We start from the raw sequence: 18,226 nt of genomic DNA, 5'->3' as shown, positions 1-18,226 counted from the left end.
CACTCTTTCACATAAATTAACTGGGTTAAAACAGTGAACGCTAATAGAGCTGGGGGCGTATCTGATGGAACCAGGGTGTTTGGTGCCTAGTTCCTTCTGTTGATTCCAGCATCGAGGGAAAAAGGACCTAAAGAGGAAACAAGATGAGGAGGGGATGAACTAAGAAGGAAAGGCCCTTCTTTCTGCTCATCTCTGCCACGTCCCCCCCATCCAAAACCGCTGTCGCAGGGGAAACGCAGAGACGGAATGCAGCAGGCTCGTTGCAGCCGCGTGGCCTAACACCACATCACTCCCGCTAAGGGTTGTACGAGGCTCGGATACGAGCCACGCGACCCCGAGAGCAGTCCAGGTCAAGACATCATAAGCTAAAAGCCTTCGTGGCTGTTGGCTCAGCAGTATTGCAGCGCCAGTGGTTTATGACACAAGCAATACATTCAATGGAAAAGTGGAGTAGGAAAGAGATAAACAGCAAGTTTTTTGACAGACTTCCACAAAAACAAAATGAGGGAGTTAGATAATGCAGAACCTAAAAAATAAATAAATACACATAATCACTGAAAACTACCTGTGCGTTACCTGGGCTCGTCAGTGGGAGCCCAGAGCATTTCCCTGGGCAGAAGTCAGACTGCTCCAGGCCAGGGAGCACAACCTCTGCGTGGAAAGCAGGCTCGGAACACCAGCAGCATCAGAACTAGTTTCAAATGGGTGTGTTTTAGCCCCACGTCTCCTAGGATCAGCCAACTTAAGGCTTTACTGTTTGTTCTCATTCTGACGTACACGTATGACGTACAGCTGCATGCAGCCACCTACAGAGCGCTGTATTTACATGTAACATACGTGTAAAAACACATGTAGAAACCCAGCTCATCCGACCAAACACTTCAGGCAGATACAAACCAGAAAGGTCAGTAGAGGAAATCTTCAGGCTCCAGCTCTGCAGAGCTCCTAAGCCTCTTAGCCCCACGGGGCTAAATTTCAGAGCCAAACACTGAGTCAGCAATTCACCAACAATAAATATTGTTTCATCATCCCCTGCCTGCAACATGCTGGTAGTTCAGAACACAGACATTAGCCAGCTCTACCCAAACTAACCCCCAACCAAACTAGATGAGGGTATGTGTCTGAATCTAGCTTTGATTTTAAATCACTACTTTATACTAAAAAGTATAGAAATAGTATACTTTTTCTAGAGAGAAGAATATTAAAACATGAAGAAATAGAACAAACCCAGATTGTATTTTAGTTGTCTTCTCTCTTACCACAGAATTTTATACCATTGACCCAGTTTTACGCTACTGCTTGTAACAGCCTCAAGCTCACCAGTAACAGAAATGATTTCCCCCAACACTCCCCTGCGAGAGGGACCAAGCATCTTCAGTCCACCGACAGGGAACATAGCTGCAGGAGTGTGGAAGAGATTACGGGAGTCTGAATCCTCGTCAATGAACCCCTAATTTCTCAGGAACTTTTGAAATTGCTACCTGAAGGAATTATTTACTCCCAACCATTACAAGGGGGTGACCCGGGAACTGTCAACGAACCACTGCGGTGGCTGTGGAAGGCATCGGCTCTAAGGGGGAGGTATTCTCAGAAGAACTCACCTGAGATTACAGGAGGGAAGGGAGAAGGTATGACACGGGACCCCAGGAGGCTGTAAGCCCTCTCTCAAGTCAAGCACTAAATTGCAGTATCAATCAGCTCGCTACAGTGGTGGGAAAGAAACCACTTTTCCAGCAAAGTGGAGCTTAATAAGAATTTCTTCTGACAAGCACTGGAAGTCCAAAAACATTGTTCACTATTATGAGAGAATGTCTGTTTAAAGGGATGAGAGTGGCTGCAGTTGAGACACGGGAGATTTAGAAGTAATCTTCATGAACATTAATGAGCCAGATCCTCAGCTGGTAAAGACTGACACAGCTTAACTGAAAATCAATGCTGCCACACTGATTTACACCCGCTGAGCACTTCCTCCAGACCCATCCCATCTCACAGTGCAGATTCAGAAGCACCTGAACCCGGACACCTTGTGTTTTGTATGCTCTTCCTGCTGCAATACGCCTTCTCTTTACTCACAGGTGAGGCGCAAGGACCTGGCTGGCTCCCCCAGCTCTACATTCAAAACGTGATGGCATACTGCCCTCCTCCACACGTTCCTTCCACCAGGTCCTTGAATCTGTGCATCAATAAATCCTGTCGGTCTAACTGTTTCAGCACGAGGAACAGGTTTTATGACTCTGTTACATTTAAAGCATACGCTAAAAGTCCCACAGTTTAGGGTAGATGGCTGTTTAAACGTACTCTGTAAGCAATACTCTGCCCTTCTATTAGGCAGATTTTTGGTCTTGACGTTATATAGCTCCATTAGCTGTAATTTTCCTCTCGCAATTAGGAAGAAGCACGGCGGTAAAACTGACACTGAAACTTGTTAGTAAGTTGCGTATAATTTCATAACGTATTTGGCAAGTCCTAATTGTCTCTTACTTAAACGTCTCTTGCTTTCTAACTCAAAGCACTTGCAACAGCGAAGAGTTTCACGGACCTGGCTGATCGGAGGTGAGCTTGACCTCAGGATAGTGCCAGCATGCCAGAGTGCCAGCAGGCAGAGTTGCCTCCACTTCTAATACGTGCGAAGGACAGACCCTCCCCGAGAAGGGTCCCTCCTTTAAGGCCCCTCAGGAGACAGCAAAGCCGGAGCACTCCCTATTCTCGTTCACTAGGAGGGTGGGGACGTAGACTACAGCAACAGAGGCAGCAGCTGAGGTAAAGCTGGTGAGTAGGGAAGGGGGAAGCACATTTGACATTGGAAGCTCCGTACAACAGGACGCCAAAGCATGAATGATAATGGTGATCCCCAAACCGACTGCTGAGGTCGCAGGGAGCAAGAGCAGCTCAGCTTTGCTATAGATCAAGCTCCCAGTCACATCAAAGCAAGTCAGAGGAGGAAAAAGTCACGCCCCTTACAGATCCGAAGTTCACAGGAGATGAACAGCAGCGTAAGGAAGTCCCTATATCATGCGCTCTGCAACTTGCTGTGCTGTTGTACAGGGTAAACATACGATTCATAGTGTGCCCACACTGCCCTTGGGATGAGATCAACAAAGCTGACAGGATCTCACGGCAGAGCCGAGAGGGGTCTCACCCACCCGCAGCAGGCAGGGCTGCAGCAGCACGCGCTGCCGGAACCGGCCGCAGACAGACACCACAGCTACCGCAGAGACCGAGCTTTCAGGCTGACAGTCACAGCCAGGAAGACTGAAATAGTACCGTTAAGATGCTCCCTAAACAATCAGGCTGGATTTGCCTTTTCCTTCTTTCAATTCCATTATCTCTGACCTATGTCTCTCTAATGACTTTGCTGCCGATCGAGTCCCGCATTGCTGTAAATACTCCAGCACCGTGACCCAGCCACCCCTCCAAGGTGCTGCTCAGCAGCCTTTAGTCCAAAGGAGCTTTCTGGTAGGTCAGGACCCTCCCTCAGGCTCCTACCTGCTGTTACTTTAGCACTGATCAGCAGCACTACAACGGGCAGGTCCTGGCCTCAACACGACACTTCCCTGATACGTGGCAAGTCCCAGGGAAACACTTTTACAAATGGATGAATGCTAACGTACATTTAGGGTCCTTGAAAGAAACAGATTGAAACGTTACTGCTGGTGTCAGTGGAAGCTGGTGGTACTCAGACATCTCAGGAGCAGCCCCCATGTCCAGGTGAAGATTGCTATGCCTACTTGTAGGCATCAGAGCCGAAAGACTAAGCCATCCCTGGTATCAGCAGGTCACAGAGAAAACAAAGGCATTCAGCTGCTGTGAAGGGAGATTCAAGATGACAACAGCACCAAAAAGAAGCTGACATCTCAGTGGAAGTGTTCCTGGGTGTCTGCGCCAGCGGCTGCATCACGGAAACAAGCTCCCCCGCCGCTGTCGGTTGGAGGAAGGAGAGCACGAGCTGCAGAGCAGTGCTAAGGACCTCAAGGTGCTCACACCGAATGGCGAGACACAGAGGATGGAGGTTTCTGGAAAATCCAAAGCCCACTGAAACCAGGAATCTAAGAAAAGCCTCAGCTAGAGCCACCAGTCACGGCCAGGAGTTAGAAGGAATACTTTTCCATCACACTTTCTCTAACTTTACAAACACCCCTGACAACAGTGAGCACAGAAGCTCAGAGTTCAGCATTCACATCCTAATGCATTTTATGGTTTCTTCTGAAAAACCCCAGCATTCTCATAGTTCATTTGTAATACTCCAGACCAGTCAAAGTTTAAGTAGCTGATACCACTAACCTTCTGGAACCACTGAATACTCGATCTATTTTCTCCCGCAGACGCAGTCTGTTGCCATCAGCTAAATTTCACCAACTCTTTTCCAGCAAAGCAGATGAAAAAGGGCAATGAAACATTGCCCACCCAGTCTGCTTTCATGGAGAAGAAATCACGAAAGCTGTTCTCATTGGAGCACAGCTTCAGTTTATAAGAAAAAGTCTGCAGAGCTCCAATATAGCTTGAGACGCTTCTTTCCCTCTTTTCTCCCAAATAACTGTACCCATCTCAGCCCTGATCCTTTTACAACAGGTAAATTCTGAGAGAGGTGCTTGGATTACCTTCGTATGTTGCTTTGAATCCCAGCAAGTTGCTGACACTGTCTGTCTGGAAGAGGAGCCACATCTGGTGGTGTGTGCTAACGATGAGATCCGGGACTGTGGTGCCTGTCAAGCTGTAAAAATAAATGAGAACAAGTGAATAGCCTGAATGTCTCCCCAAACTTATTTTTCCACCAAAATAAAGGCCACATCTACCTCTGCAGAAGCAGAAAATGACAAGAGTGATGCCAACGCAATTAAGTATAACCCTAAACCAGAAGACTGCCCCAAACCTGATGGATTTTCAAGACTGACGAGCCTGTGTCTGCAAACTACCTTACAGTGAGCCTTTTTACTGTAGTTGAGGGCCTCCAGGTCACCACCACCACCACTCTAATAATTACAATTTAGTGCCATTATTACAATATGTTATCCAGTATCAATAGTAATCATCTCCTTTCTCACTGAAGCAAAACATAGGCAAACAAATAAAATTCTCAGAATCCACACTGGCGACTGAATCCTCTTAATTGCCTTCAGAGAGATTTTCTGGTATCACAAAAAATTACTTCAACACATTCCACACTACATTTCTATCCTGTCAGAGAAGTTCCCCCAGGGATCTCCAAAAAAACCCCAAGCCACCCTGGAAGACAAGGTGTGAGCCTCAGATCTGCGGAATGCCCTGTGAGCCCCCAGAAAGCACTACGGATCCTACGGGATGATCGGGGCACTGCCTACCCTTCAAGGATACTCCTTGGAGGCCTGAGGAGATTCAGGAGAGCGGCACCAATACATCCGTATCAACGAGCCGCGCGTGGCTCGCTCCGCCTCTGGGATTAATCACCTCGCGGTGGTTCAACACAGCTTTATCCCCCACCCACGCCGGCGCAGGCACTCCCAGAGGCACAAATGCCCGCTCCGAGCACAGCTCCTTCCCTTCCCTCCGCTTCTGCACACAGCGCATGGGAAGGGATCATTATTACGGGAGCGCGAGTGTGACGATGCCTGTCTGTGGCAGTGTTTAATGCTGTTATTACAGTATTTCGGCTAAGGTATCGTCAATGATAAATTTATAAATTACCTTAAGTGCAGCCACTGCAAGTGGACTGGTGTTTTATTTCCTGTAGCGCTTGCTCGAAGCTAAACACACGTGTGTACGCACGGCTTCCGCCTGGCGCCATTCTCAAGCACAACGGCAGCACCTGAACGGCTTTGTGAGAACACGGATCGCCAGGCTCTGAAGGCAGAGTTCCTGCAAATCAGTACTGCAAGGGAGCAAACCCGCAGCTGTGTGCTGGTCGCATCCTGCGAGTAAACGGAACTTGCAGCCTCCAGGCGTAGTTGTTGCAATTCCCTGGGTAATCAGGGACCGTATGGCTGATCTGCCAATTCCTGTTTGTTCAGAGTGAAGCCAAATGACTGCTGGAAGGGCTGAGCTGCTTATTCCACTTGCCTGACATTCTAAACACTGGCTACTCACTCAGCATCCAGTTCCTTCCAACAGCCTTGCAGGTATCCCTCGTAATGGGACCAGCCTTGCCATGTACATCACTGATCGCCCATCCCAGAGACTTCCACCAGTCACACACGCACCGGGGACTGCTGCAACACCTGAGACCAGCCCCTGCTCAAGCTCTGGCTGGGCAATCTGGAGTGTGTTTTTCCATGAAACCACTTTCATGGCTCCCAAGCCCATCAGGGCTCTCCCACTTCCACCCCCACCTTTGCTGTTATTGCTTTGACCTGCATCAGAAACTGTATTGATCCCAGGGTGCTGGTAAATGGAGAAGTAATCTTGTTTTAATGGCTGCTTTGCATCCAGAGGGTTTGATGGGGAGTGCAGAAGTGCTGTTGTTGATTCTTCTCAGCTATTTAAGCAGCAGACAGGCAGGAATGAGGAACATACCAAGAGAAAAACCTTCAGAAAAAGGCGCTTCAAAGGTTTTTTCATGCTTTCCCATTCCACTTTAACAAGCTGAATGATTGATTTGGGTGCTTGTTACTTTAGGGAATAAAATCCTCTCTGCAAGTCAGAAAACTCAGCCCAACAATCTGTTATGTTTGCCGCGATGCATTTTACGGGGATGAGAGTGAGACTGGAAACAACTGGTCCTTCATACCCCAGTTTGGGAAAACGTCTGCTGCTATGCAAGCTGATTCAAATGTACTTCTTGATTTGAAAGGCTGCGGGACTGAGCTCCTCTTCAACAGCCGAGAATAAATGAAGAGTAGCAAGGAAATTGGAACTCCTGTCTTTGACGGGGTTAGGTTTCTGCATGAGGATTCCTCAAAAAAAGCCTACAGCTTGTATCCTGGGGATACACCTCATACACAGATTCAGCTGACAGTAGGCAAGAGGGCAGCAACCGCTGAGAAAAGCGTCCACAGACTTCCAACCACACTCCTTACAAATGGAGTATTTCAGGGTCTTCACACCCCTTTCACAGGCCATTAGCTTTCAACTTACATAAAAAAAAAAGTAATCCCAGCTAGGATGAGATTTGGCAAATCAATGGAAAGCTGTCCGGCACTCGGAGAAGATACTGATGCTACACCTTGTGCTGACAGTCTCAGATGCTCCAAATTTGTGTTATCAAGTGTTGAGTAGCTAATACAGAGTGAGAAAACGTGGAATGATTAAAATCAAATCTAGGAAAATCTTCATGGGCTTTAGGCGAAGAAAAAGGGATGGAATGAGAAATCATTTCCGCAAGTTATTACAAACTGCTCCCCTGGCAGTAATTTGCACATTTTGACCAATCAGCTGTGAAATGTTCTGTGACACTTTAATTACAACCGCTTTTGCAATAATCAGAGTTTACATTTATATACATCGCAGGTTTGAGTTCTGACCTAAGTACCACCAGTTCATGTTCTGAAAAGAAACGCACAGGGAAATGAATCCCAGAGAAACAGGGATTTCGGAAAGACAAGCAAACACTGAGGTAAGTGAACATGGAGTGGGAGGCTGATTCAAGCGAAGAGAAGGAATGAAAAAAACACAATATGAGATACTCTCTACCAGCTGGAAAGAGTACAGCAGCTTTGCTGGAGATTTGCAGAGCTGTTTGCTCCTGTGCATTTGGGATAGAAAAGAACGGACCTTTCAAGTGAGGACGCTGAAGCTGGTGGCCCTGGTTCATCACTCCAAATATTCCTTCTGAAAGCCACGGGGACTTTTCCCTGCTTCTGCTCCGGTTCCTGGCCCTGCAAGTGCCCTCAGGACACTGCAGATTTTGGCAAACACCACTGGCTCACACCTTCACTCTCAAGAGGCCTTAAGTGATACCCCAACACGACAAGAAGCCACGCGTTCAGAGGTGGCCAGGACCCGAACATGGTCGTGGGGCGCGTGGGAGCTGCAGAACAAGGAGCAAACCACCCGCAGGTGCTGAAAGCGGAGCTGAGGCCGGGACATTCAGGCGAGCAGCACACGGCCGCGTCAGCACAGCCCGATGCCGACTCGGGATTTGCTCTTGCAGACTCTCCCCGCTCCTCGCACCCACCCTGGGGCCTGGCTGCGGCAGGTGAGCGTGCTCGCAGGGCTGCCCTGCGCTGCTCAGAACAGACGTGCCGAGGGACAGACGCCTGTCCAGAAGTTCTCCAACGTGCAGCGCCCTGAGGGCTGCAACAGCTTCAAACTTGGGATTTCCATAAAGCTACACCATATTTTAATGATTCAGAGAAGCTGTAGCAGGATCCCTGTTTCTTCAGTAAAGTGGATTTGAATGATACACAACCATCCCAGTTCCATCTGGATGATACACAGATTGATTTCTCACTGACCCATCAGAAAAGGAACAGAGAGACTTTACTGGGCGAAAGCCATTAACATCTGCAGGTTAATGAGAATAAACAGCCTCCTGACAGATGACCAAGGCTCACTCTCAACTGTGCCATTCTCTAGAGGCTGGGGTAAAAGATGGTGACTCACCCCTAAACTACACAGGGATCCACTTCCACTACAACCACTTCCGTACCGTGGTGCAGCTTCAGCGGAGCACACAGTACGTGAAAACTAAAACTCACAGCTCTCAACCCCCGGCACACGCTTTCCTCAAAGCGGCCGAGAGCTCTCGCCAACCCTGAAACCACCTAAAAAATAGCAGGCTCCAGGAATCGATGCTTACGTGCTGTAGAACACATGCCTCAGGGAAAACCTTTGCCCTCATTCTACTAACCCACCTGTTTCTTCGTATCCTTCCGGCTGACACGCTCCTTCCAACTGAACCCAAAACTGTCTCCAGGTATTAAGCACTTAACTGCCAATACAGAGCCCGTTTCCCTTTTACTCCCAGTATTGGCTGCACTGGAATATAAAGCACTTGGTCTTCAAATCTTCTAAAAACAACAGATGGACAACACAGCAATTCTTTACTCTCAAACCTGGCAGCATCAGAGATTTTCTCTCTTCCTTCAGCACGGCTGGATTGGCCCTGTACTGCTCCAACGTCCTTTCTTCATGACTAAGATTGGAAAACAATCAAACCAAAACCAACCAACCAACAGCTCCAAACAACAAACATCCCCCAAAAACATATTTAGATGGGAAACACTGACACAGGGAGGCCTGGAAGGAAAGTAGGACAATCTACGTTTCCTCTACCAAAGAAACCTCTCCACGGAACATCCCACCTGCAAGCGAGAGGGTATAAACTGAGGGGCACCAGCTCCCAGCCCTGAAGAAGCAAGTGTCAGTGTTTACACAAACGCACTCTGGGTGTAAATGCTCAGGATGCTGCTCAAAGGTAACGCATTTACAGCCACTTTGCACGGTCAGAAGTGACTGCACAGACAGATGAGGAGACAGCGAGCCCAACAGCTCTCGGTTTCGGCCTGATTCCCATTTGCTCTTGTATCCAAACCTTAATCCCGCTCCCTCAGCTCCGCGGGCAGCCTCAGCCTCTCTCTAAGGGGCCCCGACGAGGGCAGGTCAAGAGAAGAGAAGCCAAGAGGCGTGAGCCTTTCTGTCAGCTGAAGCCTACGAACGCGAGGAAGGAAGAACACGCCAACAGCTCCACCAAAAATGACAAACAGCATATAAGGCACCCGGAGAGGTACAGCCGGCAGCTGGGAGTCCCTCACCCAAACACACAGCTAGATCTCGTCAGGCAGAACGTAGGTGTGCCTTTCTCCAGGGACAAAGGACATGCTACTTACACGTAGAGCACAGTTTTCTGGTCTCCGACTTGTCCTCCATCGCCCACTGTCAGAGTGTCATATCCTCTTTCCAGTTCAAATTCTTCGAAGGTGAGTTTGATAACCTGGCAAAGATGCAGCACGTCAGTATGAATCAACCACCACGGCAGTCTCGTTTCTGTATCAGTTTGTCTATCCAGGAGCGATTGGTGAGAGCAGTAACATCTTCAGGACATCACCAAAGGTGACCGGCCCCGCTTGTTACAGCACTGGAGCACTTCTCCCAGACAGATCGAGCTCTTACACAAATTACCTCTCACATTTTCCTGCTTTATCTATTGATTTCCTAGATGACTTTATTGCTAAAGATACTTGTGTTGGTTTTTCATAGAATCATAGAATGGTTTGGGTTGGAAGGGACCTTAAAAGATCATCTAGTTCCAACCCCCCTGCCATGGGCAGGGACACCTTCCACTAGCCCAGGTTGCTCCAAGCCTCATCCAGTCTGGCCTTGAAGACCCCCTTTTCCCCCAGGTACTACTATCCATTCTTTCATAAACCTGAGAGGATGTGCGTGTGCGTACAGGCAGCGTGTTTGCTACACACAGTGCCAGCAGAGAGCCCTTCTCTGGCTCGGTGTTGCTCAGCAATTTCCCCTGGTTTTCAGAAGCTCCTGTCAGAGCACGGAAGGCTTTGCACGAATTACCGCAGGGCTAGCTCAAGGAAACCGTCTCAGGCTGTCTGCAAACACAGTCATCACCGTCATATCTGGCCACTGCTGTCCGTCCCCCATGTTTCCTCTCCAGCTCCAGCCGAACCTTCCACCCCCACTCAATCTGTGCAGCCTCTACGTGTCATTCAGGAGCAGAAGCCCCGTGGAAGTTGAGAGGTTGAAATCTCTTGTTTCCAAATAACTGGAAATGACAATATGACTTAGGGGACAAACATCTTAATCCAGCCTCGGACAGCACACACAAACCGAGTTAAGGCCCAGGAGTGCTTTCCACCCACAACATCGCACAAAATCAATGGGAACTTTCTTTCTTGCAGCTTTTGAACTGGAAAGCACATAAAATCTGAATGTATCCTTGGTACATTTGACTGAAAATATGTTAAATTTCCTAACTTTAACCGACTGAACTATGAACGTAGTTTTACCCTACACTGTGCTATTTCACACAACACAGAAATTATCCAAAGTAATTAAGGAGAAGGATTTCCATGCGTGCCAAGGGTCACATGATGCCACCTCTGACCTCTTGACTTGGCACAAGGAAGCAAGGCACAGGAAATAAAATCTGTCCTTGATGATGAAGAAAGGCTGAGAGAATTGGGCTTGTTCAGCCTGGAGACGAGGAGGCTCCAGGGAGACCTTATTGCAGCCTTCCAGTGCCTGAAGGGGCTACAAGGAAGCTGGCGGGGCCTTTTTACAATGGCAGGGAGTGACAGGACAAGGGGTAACGGGTTTAAATTGAAAGTGGGGAGGTTGAGATTAGATATCAGGAAGGAATTCTTCCCGCAGAGGGTGGGGAGCACTGGGACAGGTTGCCCAGAGAAGCTGTGGATGCCCCATCCCTGGGAGTGTCCAAGGCCAGGCTGGATGAGGCTTGGAGCAACCTGGGCTATGGAAGGTGTCCCTGCCCATGGCAGGGGGGGAGGCTGGGTGGGCTTTAAGGTCTCTCCCCACCCAAACCATTCTGCGATCCTATGATTTCTTGGCTATTAGAAAAGCAGCTTCTGCCAACACTTGAGCAAACATGTCTGCAATCACAGGGGGATAAACGTCCCAAAGTTAACACAAAACCCAGTACTGAACTGTGTTACGTGGAGTGCGAGTGTGCCTGTATGGACTCCTCGAGGCGTGTATGGACTCCAGGGAGCTGACAACATCTTCTGCCAGAAGTCACTCACCTTCGACCGCCTTAAGAAAACACTGGTTAGTCAGACATCGACTGCCTTGAGTGTTCTTAAAAAAAAAAAAAAAAAAAGGTGGATATACAGCTCAGACTGAACTGTCATCTGCCACTGCCTTCTGAAGACTTTTCAAATGCATGGAAAAGCAAATCAGATATTTCGGCCGTGACATTCTGAAAACAGGGTATTATCCAAAAGCCCCAGGATGGTGAAACAGGAGCGTGTGGGATACTTCACACAAGTTTGGAACCATTAATTTTAGTAGTAGTACCAAAATATTAACCTGCACAGATTATTATTAAACCATGTAATGATGGAATAATGTAATTAATACAAAGAACACACTGCTGTATAACTGCACACATCGTTAGTTAAATCAGTCATTCAAGTAAACTGCATTCTAAGAGTCTGACCCTAATTAAATAACTAATTACATCCCAGTATTCTGAAGACTGCAACCTTGTGGCACAAGAACAGGATGCTGAATACAGCATTTATTTATCCATTTTCCCTATTTTCTTTTGGGTCTGAAAGCTGAAAATTATTTAATGATCCACTAAACAGCAAGAGACCTACCAGCACATAGAAACACACGGATGACACAACACCTCAACTTTAAGCTACTGAAGTGACAGGAAGCAATTAGCCGAGTCAAGAAGAGAGGCTGGAATATGACACTTGATCCTAAGGCTTCGCACTGCCAAGCGAAGCGCGCTCGGATTCCCAGGAGAATCCCCAGTGGCACTCCCCACCTCTCGCAGTTACATTCCCATACAAGCACACGTCACTCACTTCCCCCCGCTTCTCCCCAGTTCCGAGCATCTGTCTTCATGTGGGATGAATCATCCCCTGGAGGGGCTCATCTCTCTCCCCTGATGACACAAGAAGCTTAGGCAGAGCTTTTTTTGGCCAGCTAGGATCCAGGTGAGTGTAACCCCTGGAGAAATATCAACCAGCAACATCCATTATGTCAAGAAGGTTCAGAAATAGTTTTGATGCAAATTCACCAATTATCCTATGTACTTCTGAGTTCCCAAGTGATCTATTTTTCCGCAGTGGTTGAAATTTATTCTCATGGCACTGGGGACCAGCGAACAACCTACATACCCTGAATATCCCCCAAATAGGTTTGATGTCGCCCTCTGTATAGGAAATAATTCCAAGTTGTCAACTGAAGAACACTTTTCTGTAGGTTCTGAGCAAACTTGGAGGGGATTACAGAGCTCAGTGAATCTGGCTCACAGTTCTTTTCCAAATATAGAACAGATGACTTGCAAATGAGTTCTAAATTCAGCTCAGTGGTTTTCCCATTGCTCATATTAAAAGCTTCATGTAACAGGACCTGATCCAAAGACCACTCGAGTCAATAAAAAGATTACCACTGACTTCAGCAGGCTTCAGCTCAGGCCCATAATGCTTTTTATCTTCAAAGTATTTTACAGGCTTTTTAATTAATTCATCTTCAATCCTTCCCTCGCCCATGCTGGGGCATGTGCAATGATGAGATCATCCCCTGCACACAACAGCAGCGTCAGACAAGGAGCCGATTCTCTCTGTTGTTTCTACAACACGTTTCTGACATGGGCCGTGCTTTAAGTAGGAGAGTTCTACCCGGACTCTTCAGGGGCTACATGACTTGTAGGAAGGAAGAGCAGCGACCAAGCTGGCGTTACAGCTCATACACCACCAACTCCCACTGTTTAATCGCAGAATCACAGACTGGTTTGGGTTGGAAGGGACCTTAAAGACCATCCAGTTCCAAACCCCCTGCCATGGCCAGGGACACCTTCCACTAGCCCAGGTTGCTCCAAGCCTCGTCCAGCCTGGAGGAGCCCACGCACACGCGAGCTGCTGCAGCAGCCACCGCAGCCAGCCTCGGAGCTGTTTGCTGGCAACAGAAACCCTCCGTGCCAGCGCGTCTCCCTGCCCCTTTGTATTTTCAGCCAGACATGGGCCCGTCTGCACAACTTCAGTTTCTGCAGCCTTGATGAATTATTTAAACAGCAGAAAACACTATGGCCAAACAATTTGTTTCCATTATTTCCCATCTTCCTGGGGAAATCCACACGGATCCTGTGCTGCCATTCCCACCGAGGAACAGCACCAGGCTGCAGCTCAGGAGGCAGCTCAGGTTCGGACGAGCAGGCGAAGCACCGTGCAAGGAACCAGCAACACACAAGAGCTGCGTTTCTCTCAGCCCTCCTTGCTCCAAAGGGACGGAGAGCTTTTACCTACCTGTACATTATGCTTCCAGGCTGAATGACCCCAAACCCAGAGACACTTCATAAACGGGTATTACTAACTAACTATTTATCACTCTGAAGAACAGGGAAGTGGCAGTCTCTTTACACAGGTAACAGAAGCTGCTGATTTGACCAATCCATCCTTATTTCCGTTGTGCTCCACCTCTTCACAGTACACGATGCTGCAGCCCATGGAGCACAAACTACAGTTTCTTGTGCTCTTGAAACTCTGCTCCAAGTTGGTTAAGTAATGAAATTAATGGATTTTACCAATTTCAGTCCCCTTCATGATTTATAAAAGCTGCGATTCAGGAATTGCAGAGTCTGTTTTGTAATCAACAGCTTGTTATTACACAGGCTTTAAAGCTGGGGAAGAGGAGAAACTTTCTGCAAGTAGAAATCCTAAAGACAGTAAGGTTTTGAAAAATGAGACAGCCTGCCCAGGAAGCTCACAAAAGGAGAAACTCGTCCGGTCACACTGCTGATGGAGAAGCAAAGAAAAGCTTGTGCACGAGGCTGGCAGAAAAGCAAATGACCAGAACAGACTCTGAATATTCAACACAAAAGCAATGTGACCAAGGGTCAACAGAACAGCGGACATGGCCTGTAACCATCTCCTGACAATGGAGGGCCATCTCCTCCTTCATAATTTGTACCAGAAAACCCAAATGAAGTGTTAGTCTATGTAACCCCCAGGGCACGCCTACATCTCGCTTACTACAGCTTCCTTCCAAACACGGAGGACTCTTCCCCACACACAAACCTGGATTTTCCTGATCTCTGACAGAAAGATGCACAGACTAAAGGTCTGTGTAATACACATACCGAGCCTAAGATGCTGATGTGCTCAGTAACCCGCCCGTGCACAGGCAATGTGGAACCCAAGGGTCTGCAGGCCAGAGGCTGAAAAGCACAGCTGACACTTGAGCAGTAATAGCTGCCCTTCCATGTGGTCTGCTCTCCACTTCCACATTACCCTGATGAAGGAGAACCTCCTGGGCCTGATTAACCAGTAAATCACTCCTAATACATCAGCACTGAAAAATATCCTGATTCCATACTCCAGTTCCCCAGAATCTGGGCCATTGCTACACTCCCTTGCAGCCACACCAAGACATCCGCTGGATGAAGTGACCAGCTAATGACGGCCCTTCAAATCCAACTCATTCCAAAACTGGAACATAGGGATATCATCATTAAAATTGTAATCTGCCAGGGCTCTGCGCTTATTAAAGGCTTGAACCGGGGTCAGCGGGGAGAGAGAAGCCGAACTCAGCAGCTCTAGCTGCCCTGCCATGGGCAGTGCTCCGGGGAAGGCAAAGCGCTGCAGAGCGCACGAGACGTCACCGCACACCACTGCGGGTGGTCCCAGCCCTTCTACAGACCGTGACACTCCAGGTCAGATACGATCTTGGGATACCAACGTGCTTGTGGAACGCCTTCCTCGGAGCAGCAGCAGCAGGCAGAGTGCCAAAATACAGGACTGTCCAGAGGCAAAGACCAAGGCATAATTGACTGAATAAGCGTATGAGCTCGGTGTCTGGCATGCAAGTGTTGCTCATGAGCTAATGGAGATTATGTTAGCAGGAACCCAGATACTAGAAAGAATGACACGTCGTCTTCTGAGAGCAGAAGATCACAGAATGGTTTGGGTGGGAAGGAACCTTAAAGCCCACCCAGTCCCCCCCCCTGCCATGGGCAGGGACACCTTCCACCAGACCAGGTTGCTCCAAGCCTCATCCAGCCTGGCCTTGGACACTTCCAGGGATGGGGCATCCACAGCTTCTCTGGGCAACCTGTCCCAGTGCCTCCTCAGATGGCGAATTACACCTCTGAAAGTGTATTTTGAGCTACACAGCAAAGTAATTTTGTTCTTACATTCCCATACAGATCTGGAGGAGAGGAGCAGGCTGAGTTTGCAGGGCTGGAAAAAGACACGAGGCACTGAACACTGTCCTCCCTGAGCTGTGGAAAACGGAGGGACTTGATCTTACCAAGGCCAAGGCCGTCAAGCCTTGATCTCTACATCACCAGTGACAACAGACCGGAATCACACAGTGGGGACAAAAATCCCCACCAACCTCCCCCTCTTTCGCACCTCAGTGAACACTGAAAGGACTTGTTTATGAAGTCTAAAGCATAAACAGCAATAGAGAGAACCACACCTGCCCCCTCACCTGCCCCAGGCCGGCTGAAATCCCCCTTGGTTTGGGGCCAGCTATCAGCCAAAAGGAAGTGAAAAATCAGCATTCCTGGCAGAGCCTTCCTGCCCCAACCAAGCTGGCTTAATGAGATGCTCTGCTAAGCTGTTTAGCATTTCACCACCATTCACACCAAGATATCAAAGAGGTTTCGATTAAAAATAATGACATTCACTTTTAATTACATCCTTTAACAAAATGAGTTTTCAGCAGAGAGGGAATGTGATGCGTCGCCGTCTTTAAAGACGGTTGAGAAACATGTGGAAGAAGCCCGTGGGGGAAGAGGGGTACGACATCAGAAACAAAACCCTGAATGGCCAAATCTCAGAGCCTCGTCCTCTCTGAAGCAGCACAGATGAACGTTTCATCCGAGGCACGGAGCCGCGTGTCGGAGACCTACCTTGGCCGGGTTGAGCGCGGTGATGACCCACACGCAGTAGGCGTTGTTATCGTACTGCACGGGGTAGTTGGGAGAGGTTATCACGCCGCTGGGACCCCGGAGGTACATATCGCACATCCTAGCTGTGAAAACAAGAGAGATGGGGGGGTGAGGGCTCGGCTGTGGGATGCAGACTGTGCTTCCTGTTCAAGGGAAGCAGAGATGCACACGTTATGGCACCGGGGGGGAATTCAAAACTACTGGTCCGTGTTGGTCTGACCAGCCAAGAGATCCCGTTTTTCCCATGTAAGAGAGATGGAGGATTGATCTGTGACGAAGGGGTGGGTGGGGTGTTTCCAGGGGCTATCACACAGATGGACCACCAGACCAACCAACAACCAGCCATTCTCTACTGCTCAAACTGGTTTTATTCAGTTTTTACTGTACTAAAGCCCTCACAGAAATACCTTCAGGTCCATGACAATGGAAACAACTACACGGAAGATGGCAGGTCAGGTACAGTTCCTTTTTAACATCCCCACAAGGCCATTATTTCCTCTCTTCGCTGCAGGACGAACAGAAGTGCCGCACAAGTATTTACGAGGTGAGGGCTGACTTCATTCTGGGGTGACTGTGACCTCAGAACCGAGGTGGCAACTCAACTCTGTATCTTAAAAACATCTTAGGCAAAGTAGAAACTGCAAAGTGGGGAATTTTTTGCCTGTGGTATTCTTGGTATTTAACCAGAAAATGAGAACAGCAGCGTTCTGTTTTGTAACTGCCTCTGCTGTTATGATGGATCCTCAAAATTAATCTCTCAAATCCCAACGGAGCCATATTTGCACATGTGGCATCTGCAAGGCTTTTTCCCCCCCCTCCAAGTAGCAGTAAAGCATGGAAAATTATCTCTGGGCCAAACTGTTCGACCACACAGGTGGCCAGGAGGCAACATGAGGAACGCTGAGGCGCCGCTCAGGAAGGAGCCAAGAGCATCTATCCGCGACGCTTCAACCACATTCCTCTTCCCCCTCCTGTGTGACCCCACCCTGGAGCCTGTGACACCATCCCACCTTACAGAAAATAGGTAAATCCCTGTATTCCCATTTTAAAAGCGGGCAACAGGAGCACAAAGGGATTAAGTGAGTGTCCCCAAGACCCAGAGGGAGTCTCCTGTAGATGGGGAAGCTGAAAAGGTCTCCCAACACTGACAAGAAGTTGATCACTGGGTATTCCAAATTGTTAGAGTCCAGGGGGTTAAAAGCTGTCTCAGCAGTCACCCTGACTTCTGCAATCTGAAAGAAACTCAACATCCAATAACAAAATGGAACAAACAGGAAAAAAAGTGGTATAAAGCTGAAATTAAAAGCAAACAGAAAACTTTAAAAAAACCCTCAAAAGTTAGCGGTTAAAAACATGAAGTTGAGTCACAGAATCACAATAATGCAGGCAAATCCTTTCTTATCTCTTGGAAGAGGACACCATAAATTTCCCTTATAGTGTCACATATTTATGCCAAATATCCTCTTACACTGATTCAATTTATTCCAGGCTTGTTTCAAGAATTAGATGGGATTCCAAAGCCTTGAAAAAAATATCAGCAGATGAAATTAAAGAAAAAAGAACTGAAAAAAATACCAATTTATGACTTTAAGAGCTTTAGAGGGATTTAATTAAAAACATTATGAGTTGTTCATTATTAGCATTACAAATACCACAGTTACAGATGCCACTTTGTAGAGACAGAGAGGGAATGAAAACAAAATGGCCAAG

At 48.0% G+C, this 18,226-nt stretch overlaps 1 protein-coding gene across 1 annotated transcript in view; it reads right to left on the bottom strand.

The window, feature by feature from the left end:
• Positions 1–18,226, bottom strand: part of LOC104508770 (CUB and sushi domain-containing protein 2-like) — a gene marked incomplete at both ends in the record, with an annotated part of 109,587 nt that overhangs the window by 75,794 nt on the left and 15,567 nt on the right. The window contains 3 exon segments of the mRNA XM_010150497.1: positions 4,599–4,711; positions 9,741–9,844; positions 16,478–16,599. Of these exon segments, the coding sequence (XP_010148799.1) occupies positions 4,599–4,711; positions 9,741–9,844; positions 16,478–16,599 (339 nt within the window).

The sequence above is a fragment of the Eurypyga helias genome, unplaced genomic scaffold (assembly GCF_000690775.1).
Source record: "Eurypyga helias isolate BGI_N326 unplaced genomic scaffold, ASM69077v1 scaffold644, whole genome shotgun sequence".
NCBI classification, from domain to species: Eukaryota; Metazoa; Chordata; class Aves; order Eurypygiformes; family Eurypygidae; genus Eurypyga; species Eurypyga helias.
The sequence above is the reverse complement of the archived record's forward strand: the minus strand, read 5'-3'. Positions and strand labels throughout refer to the sequence as shown.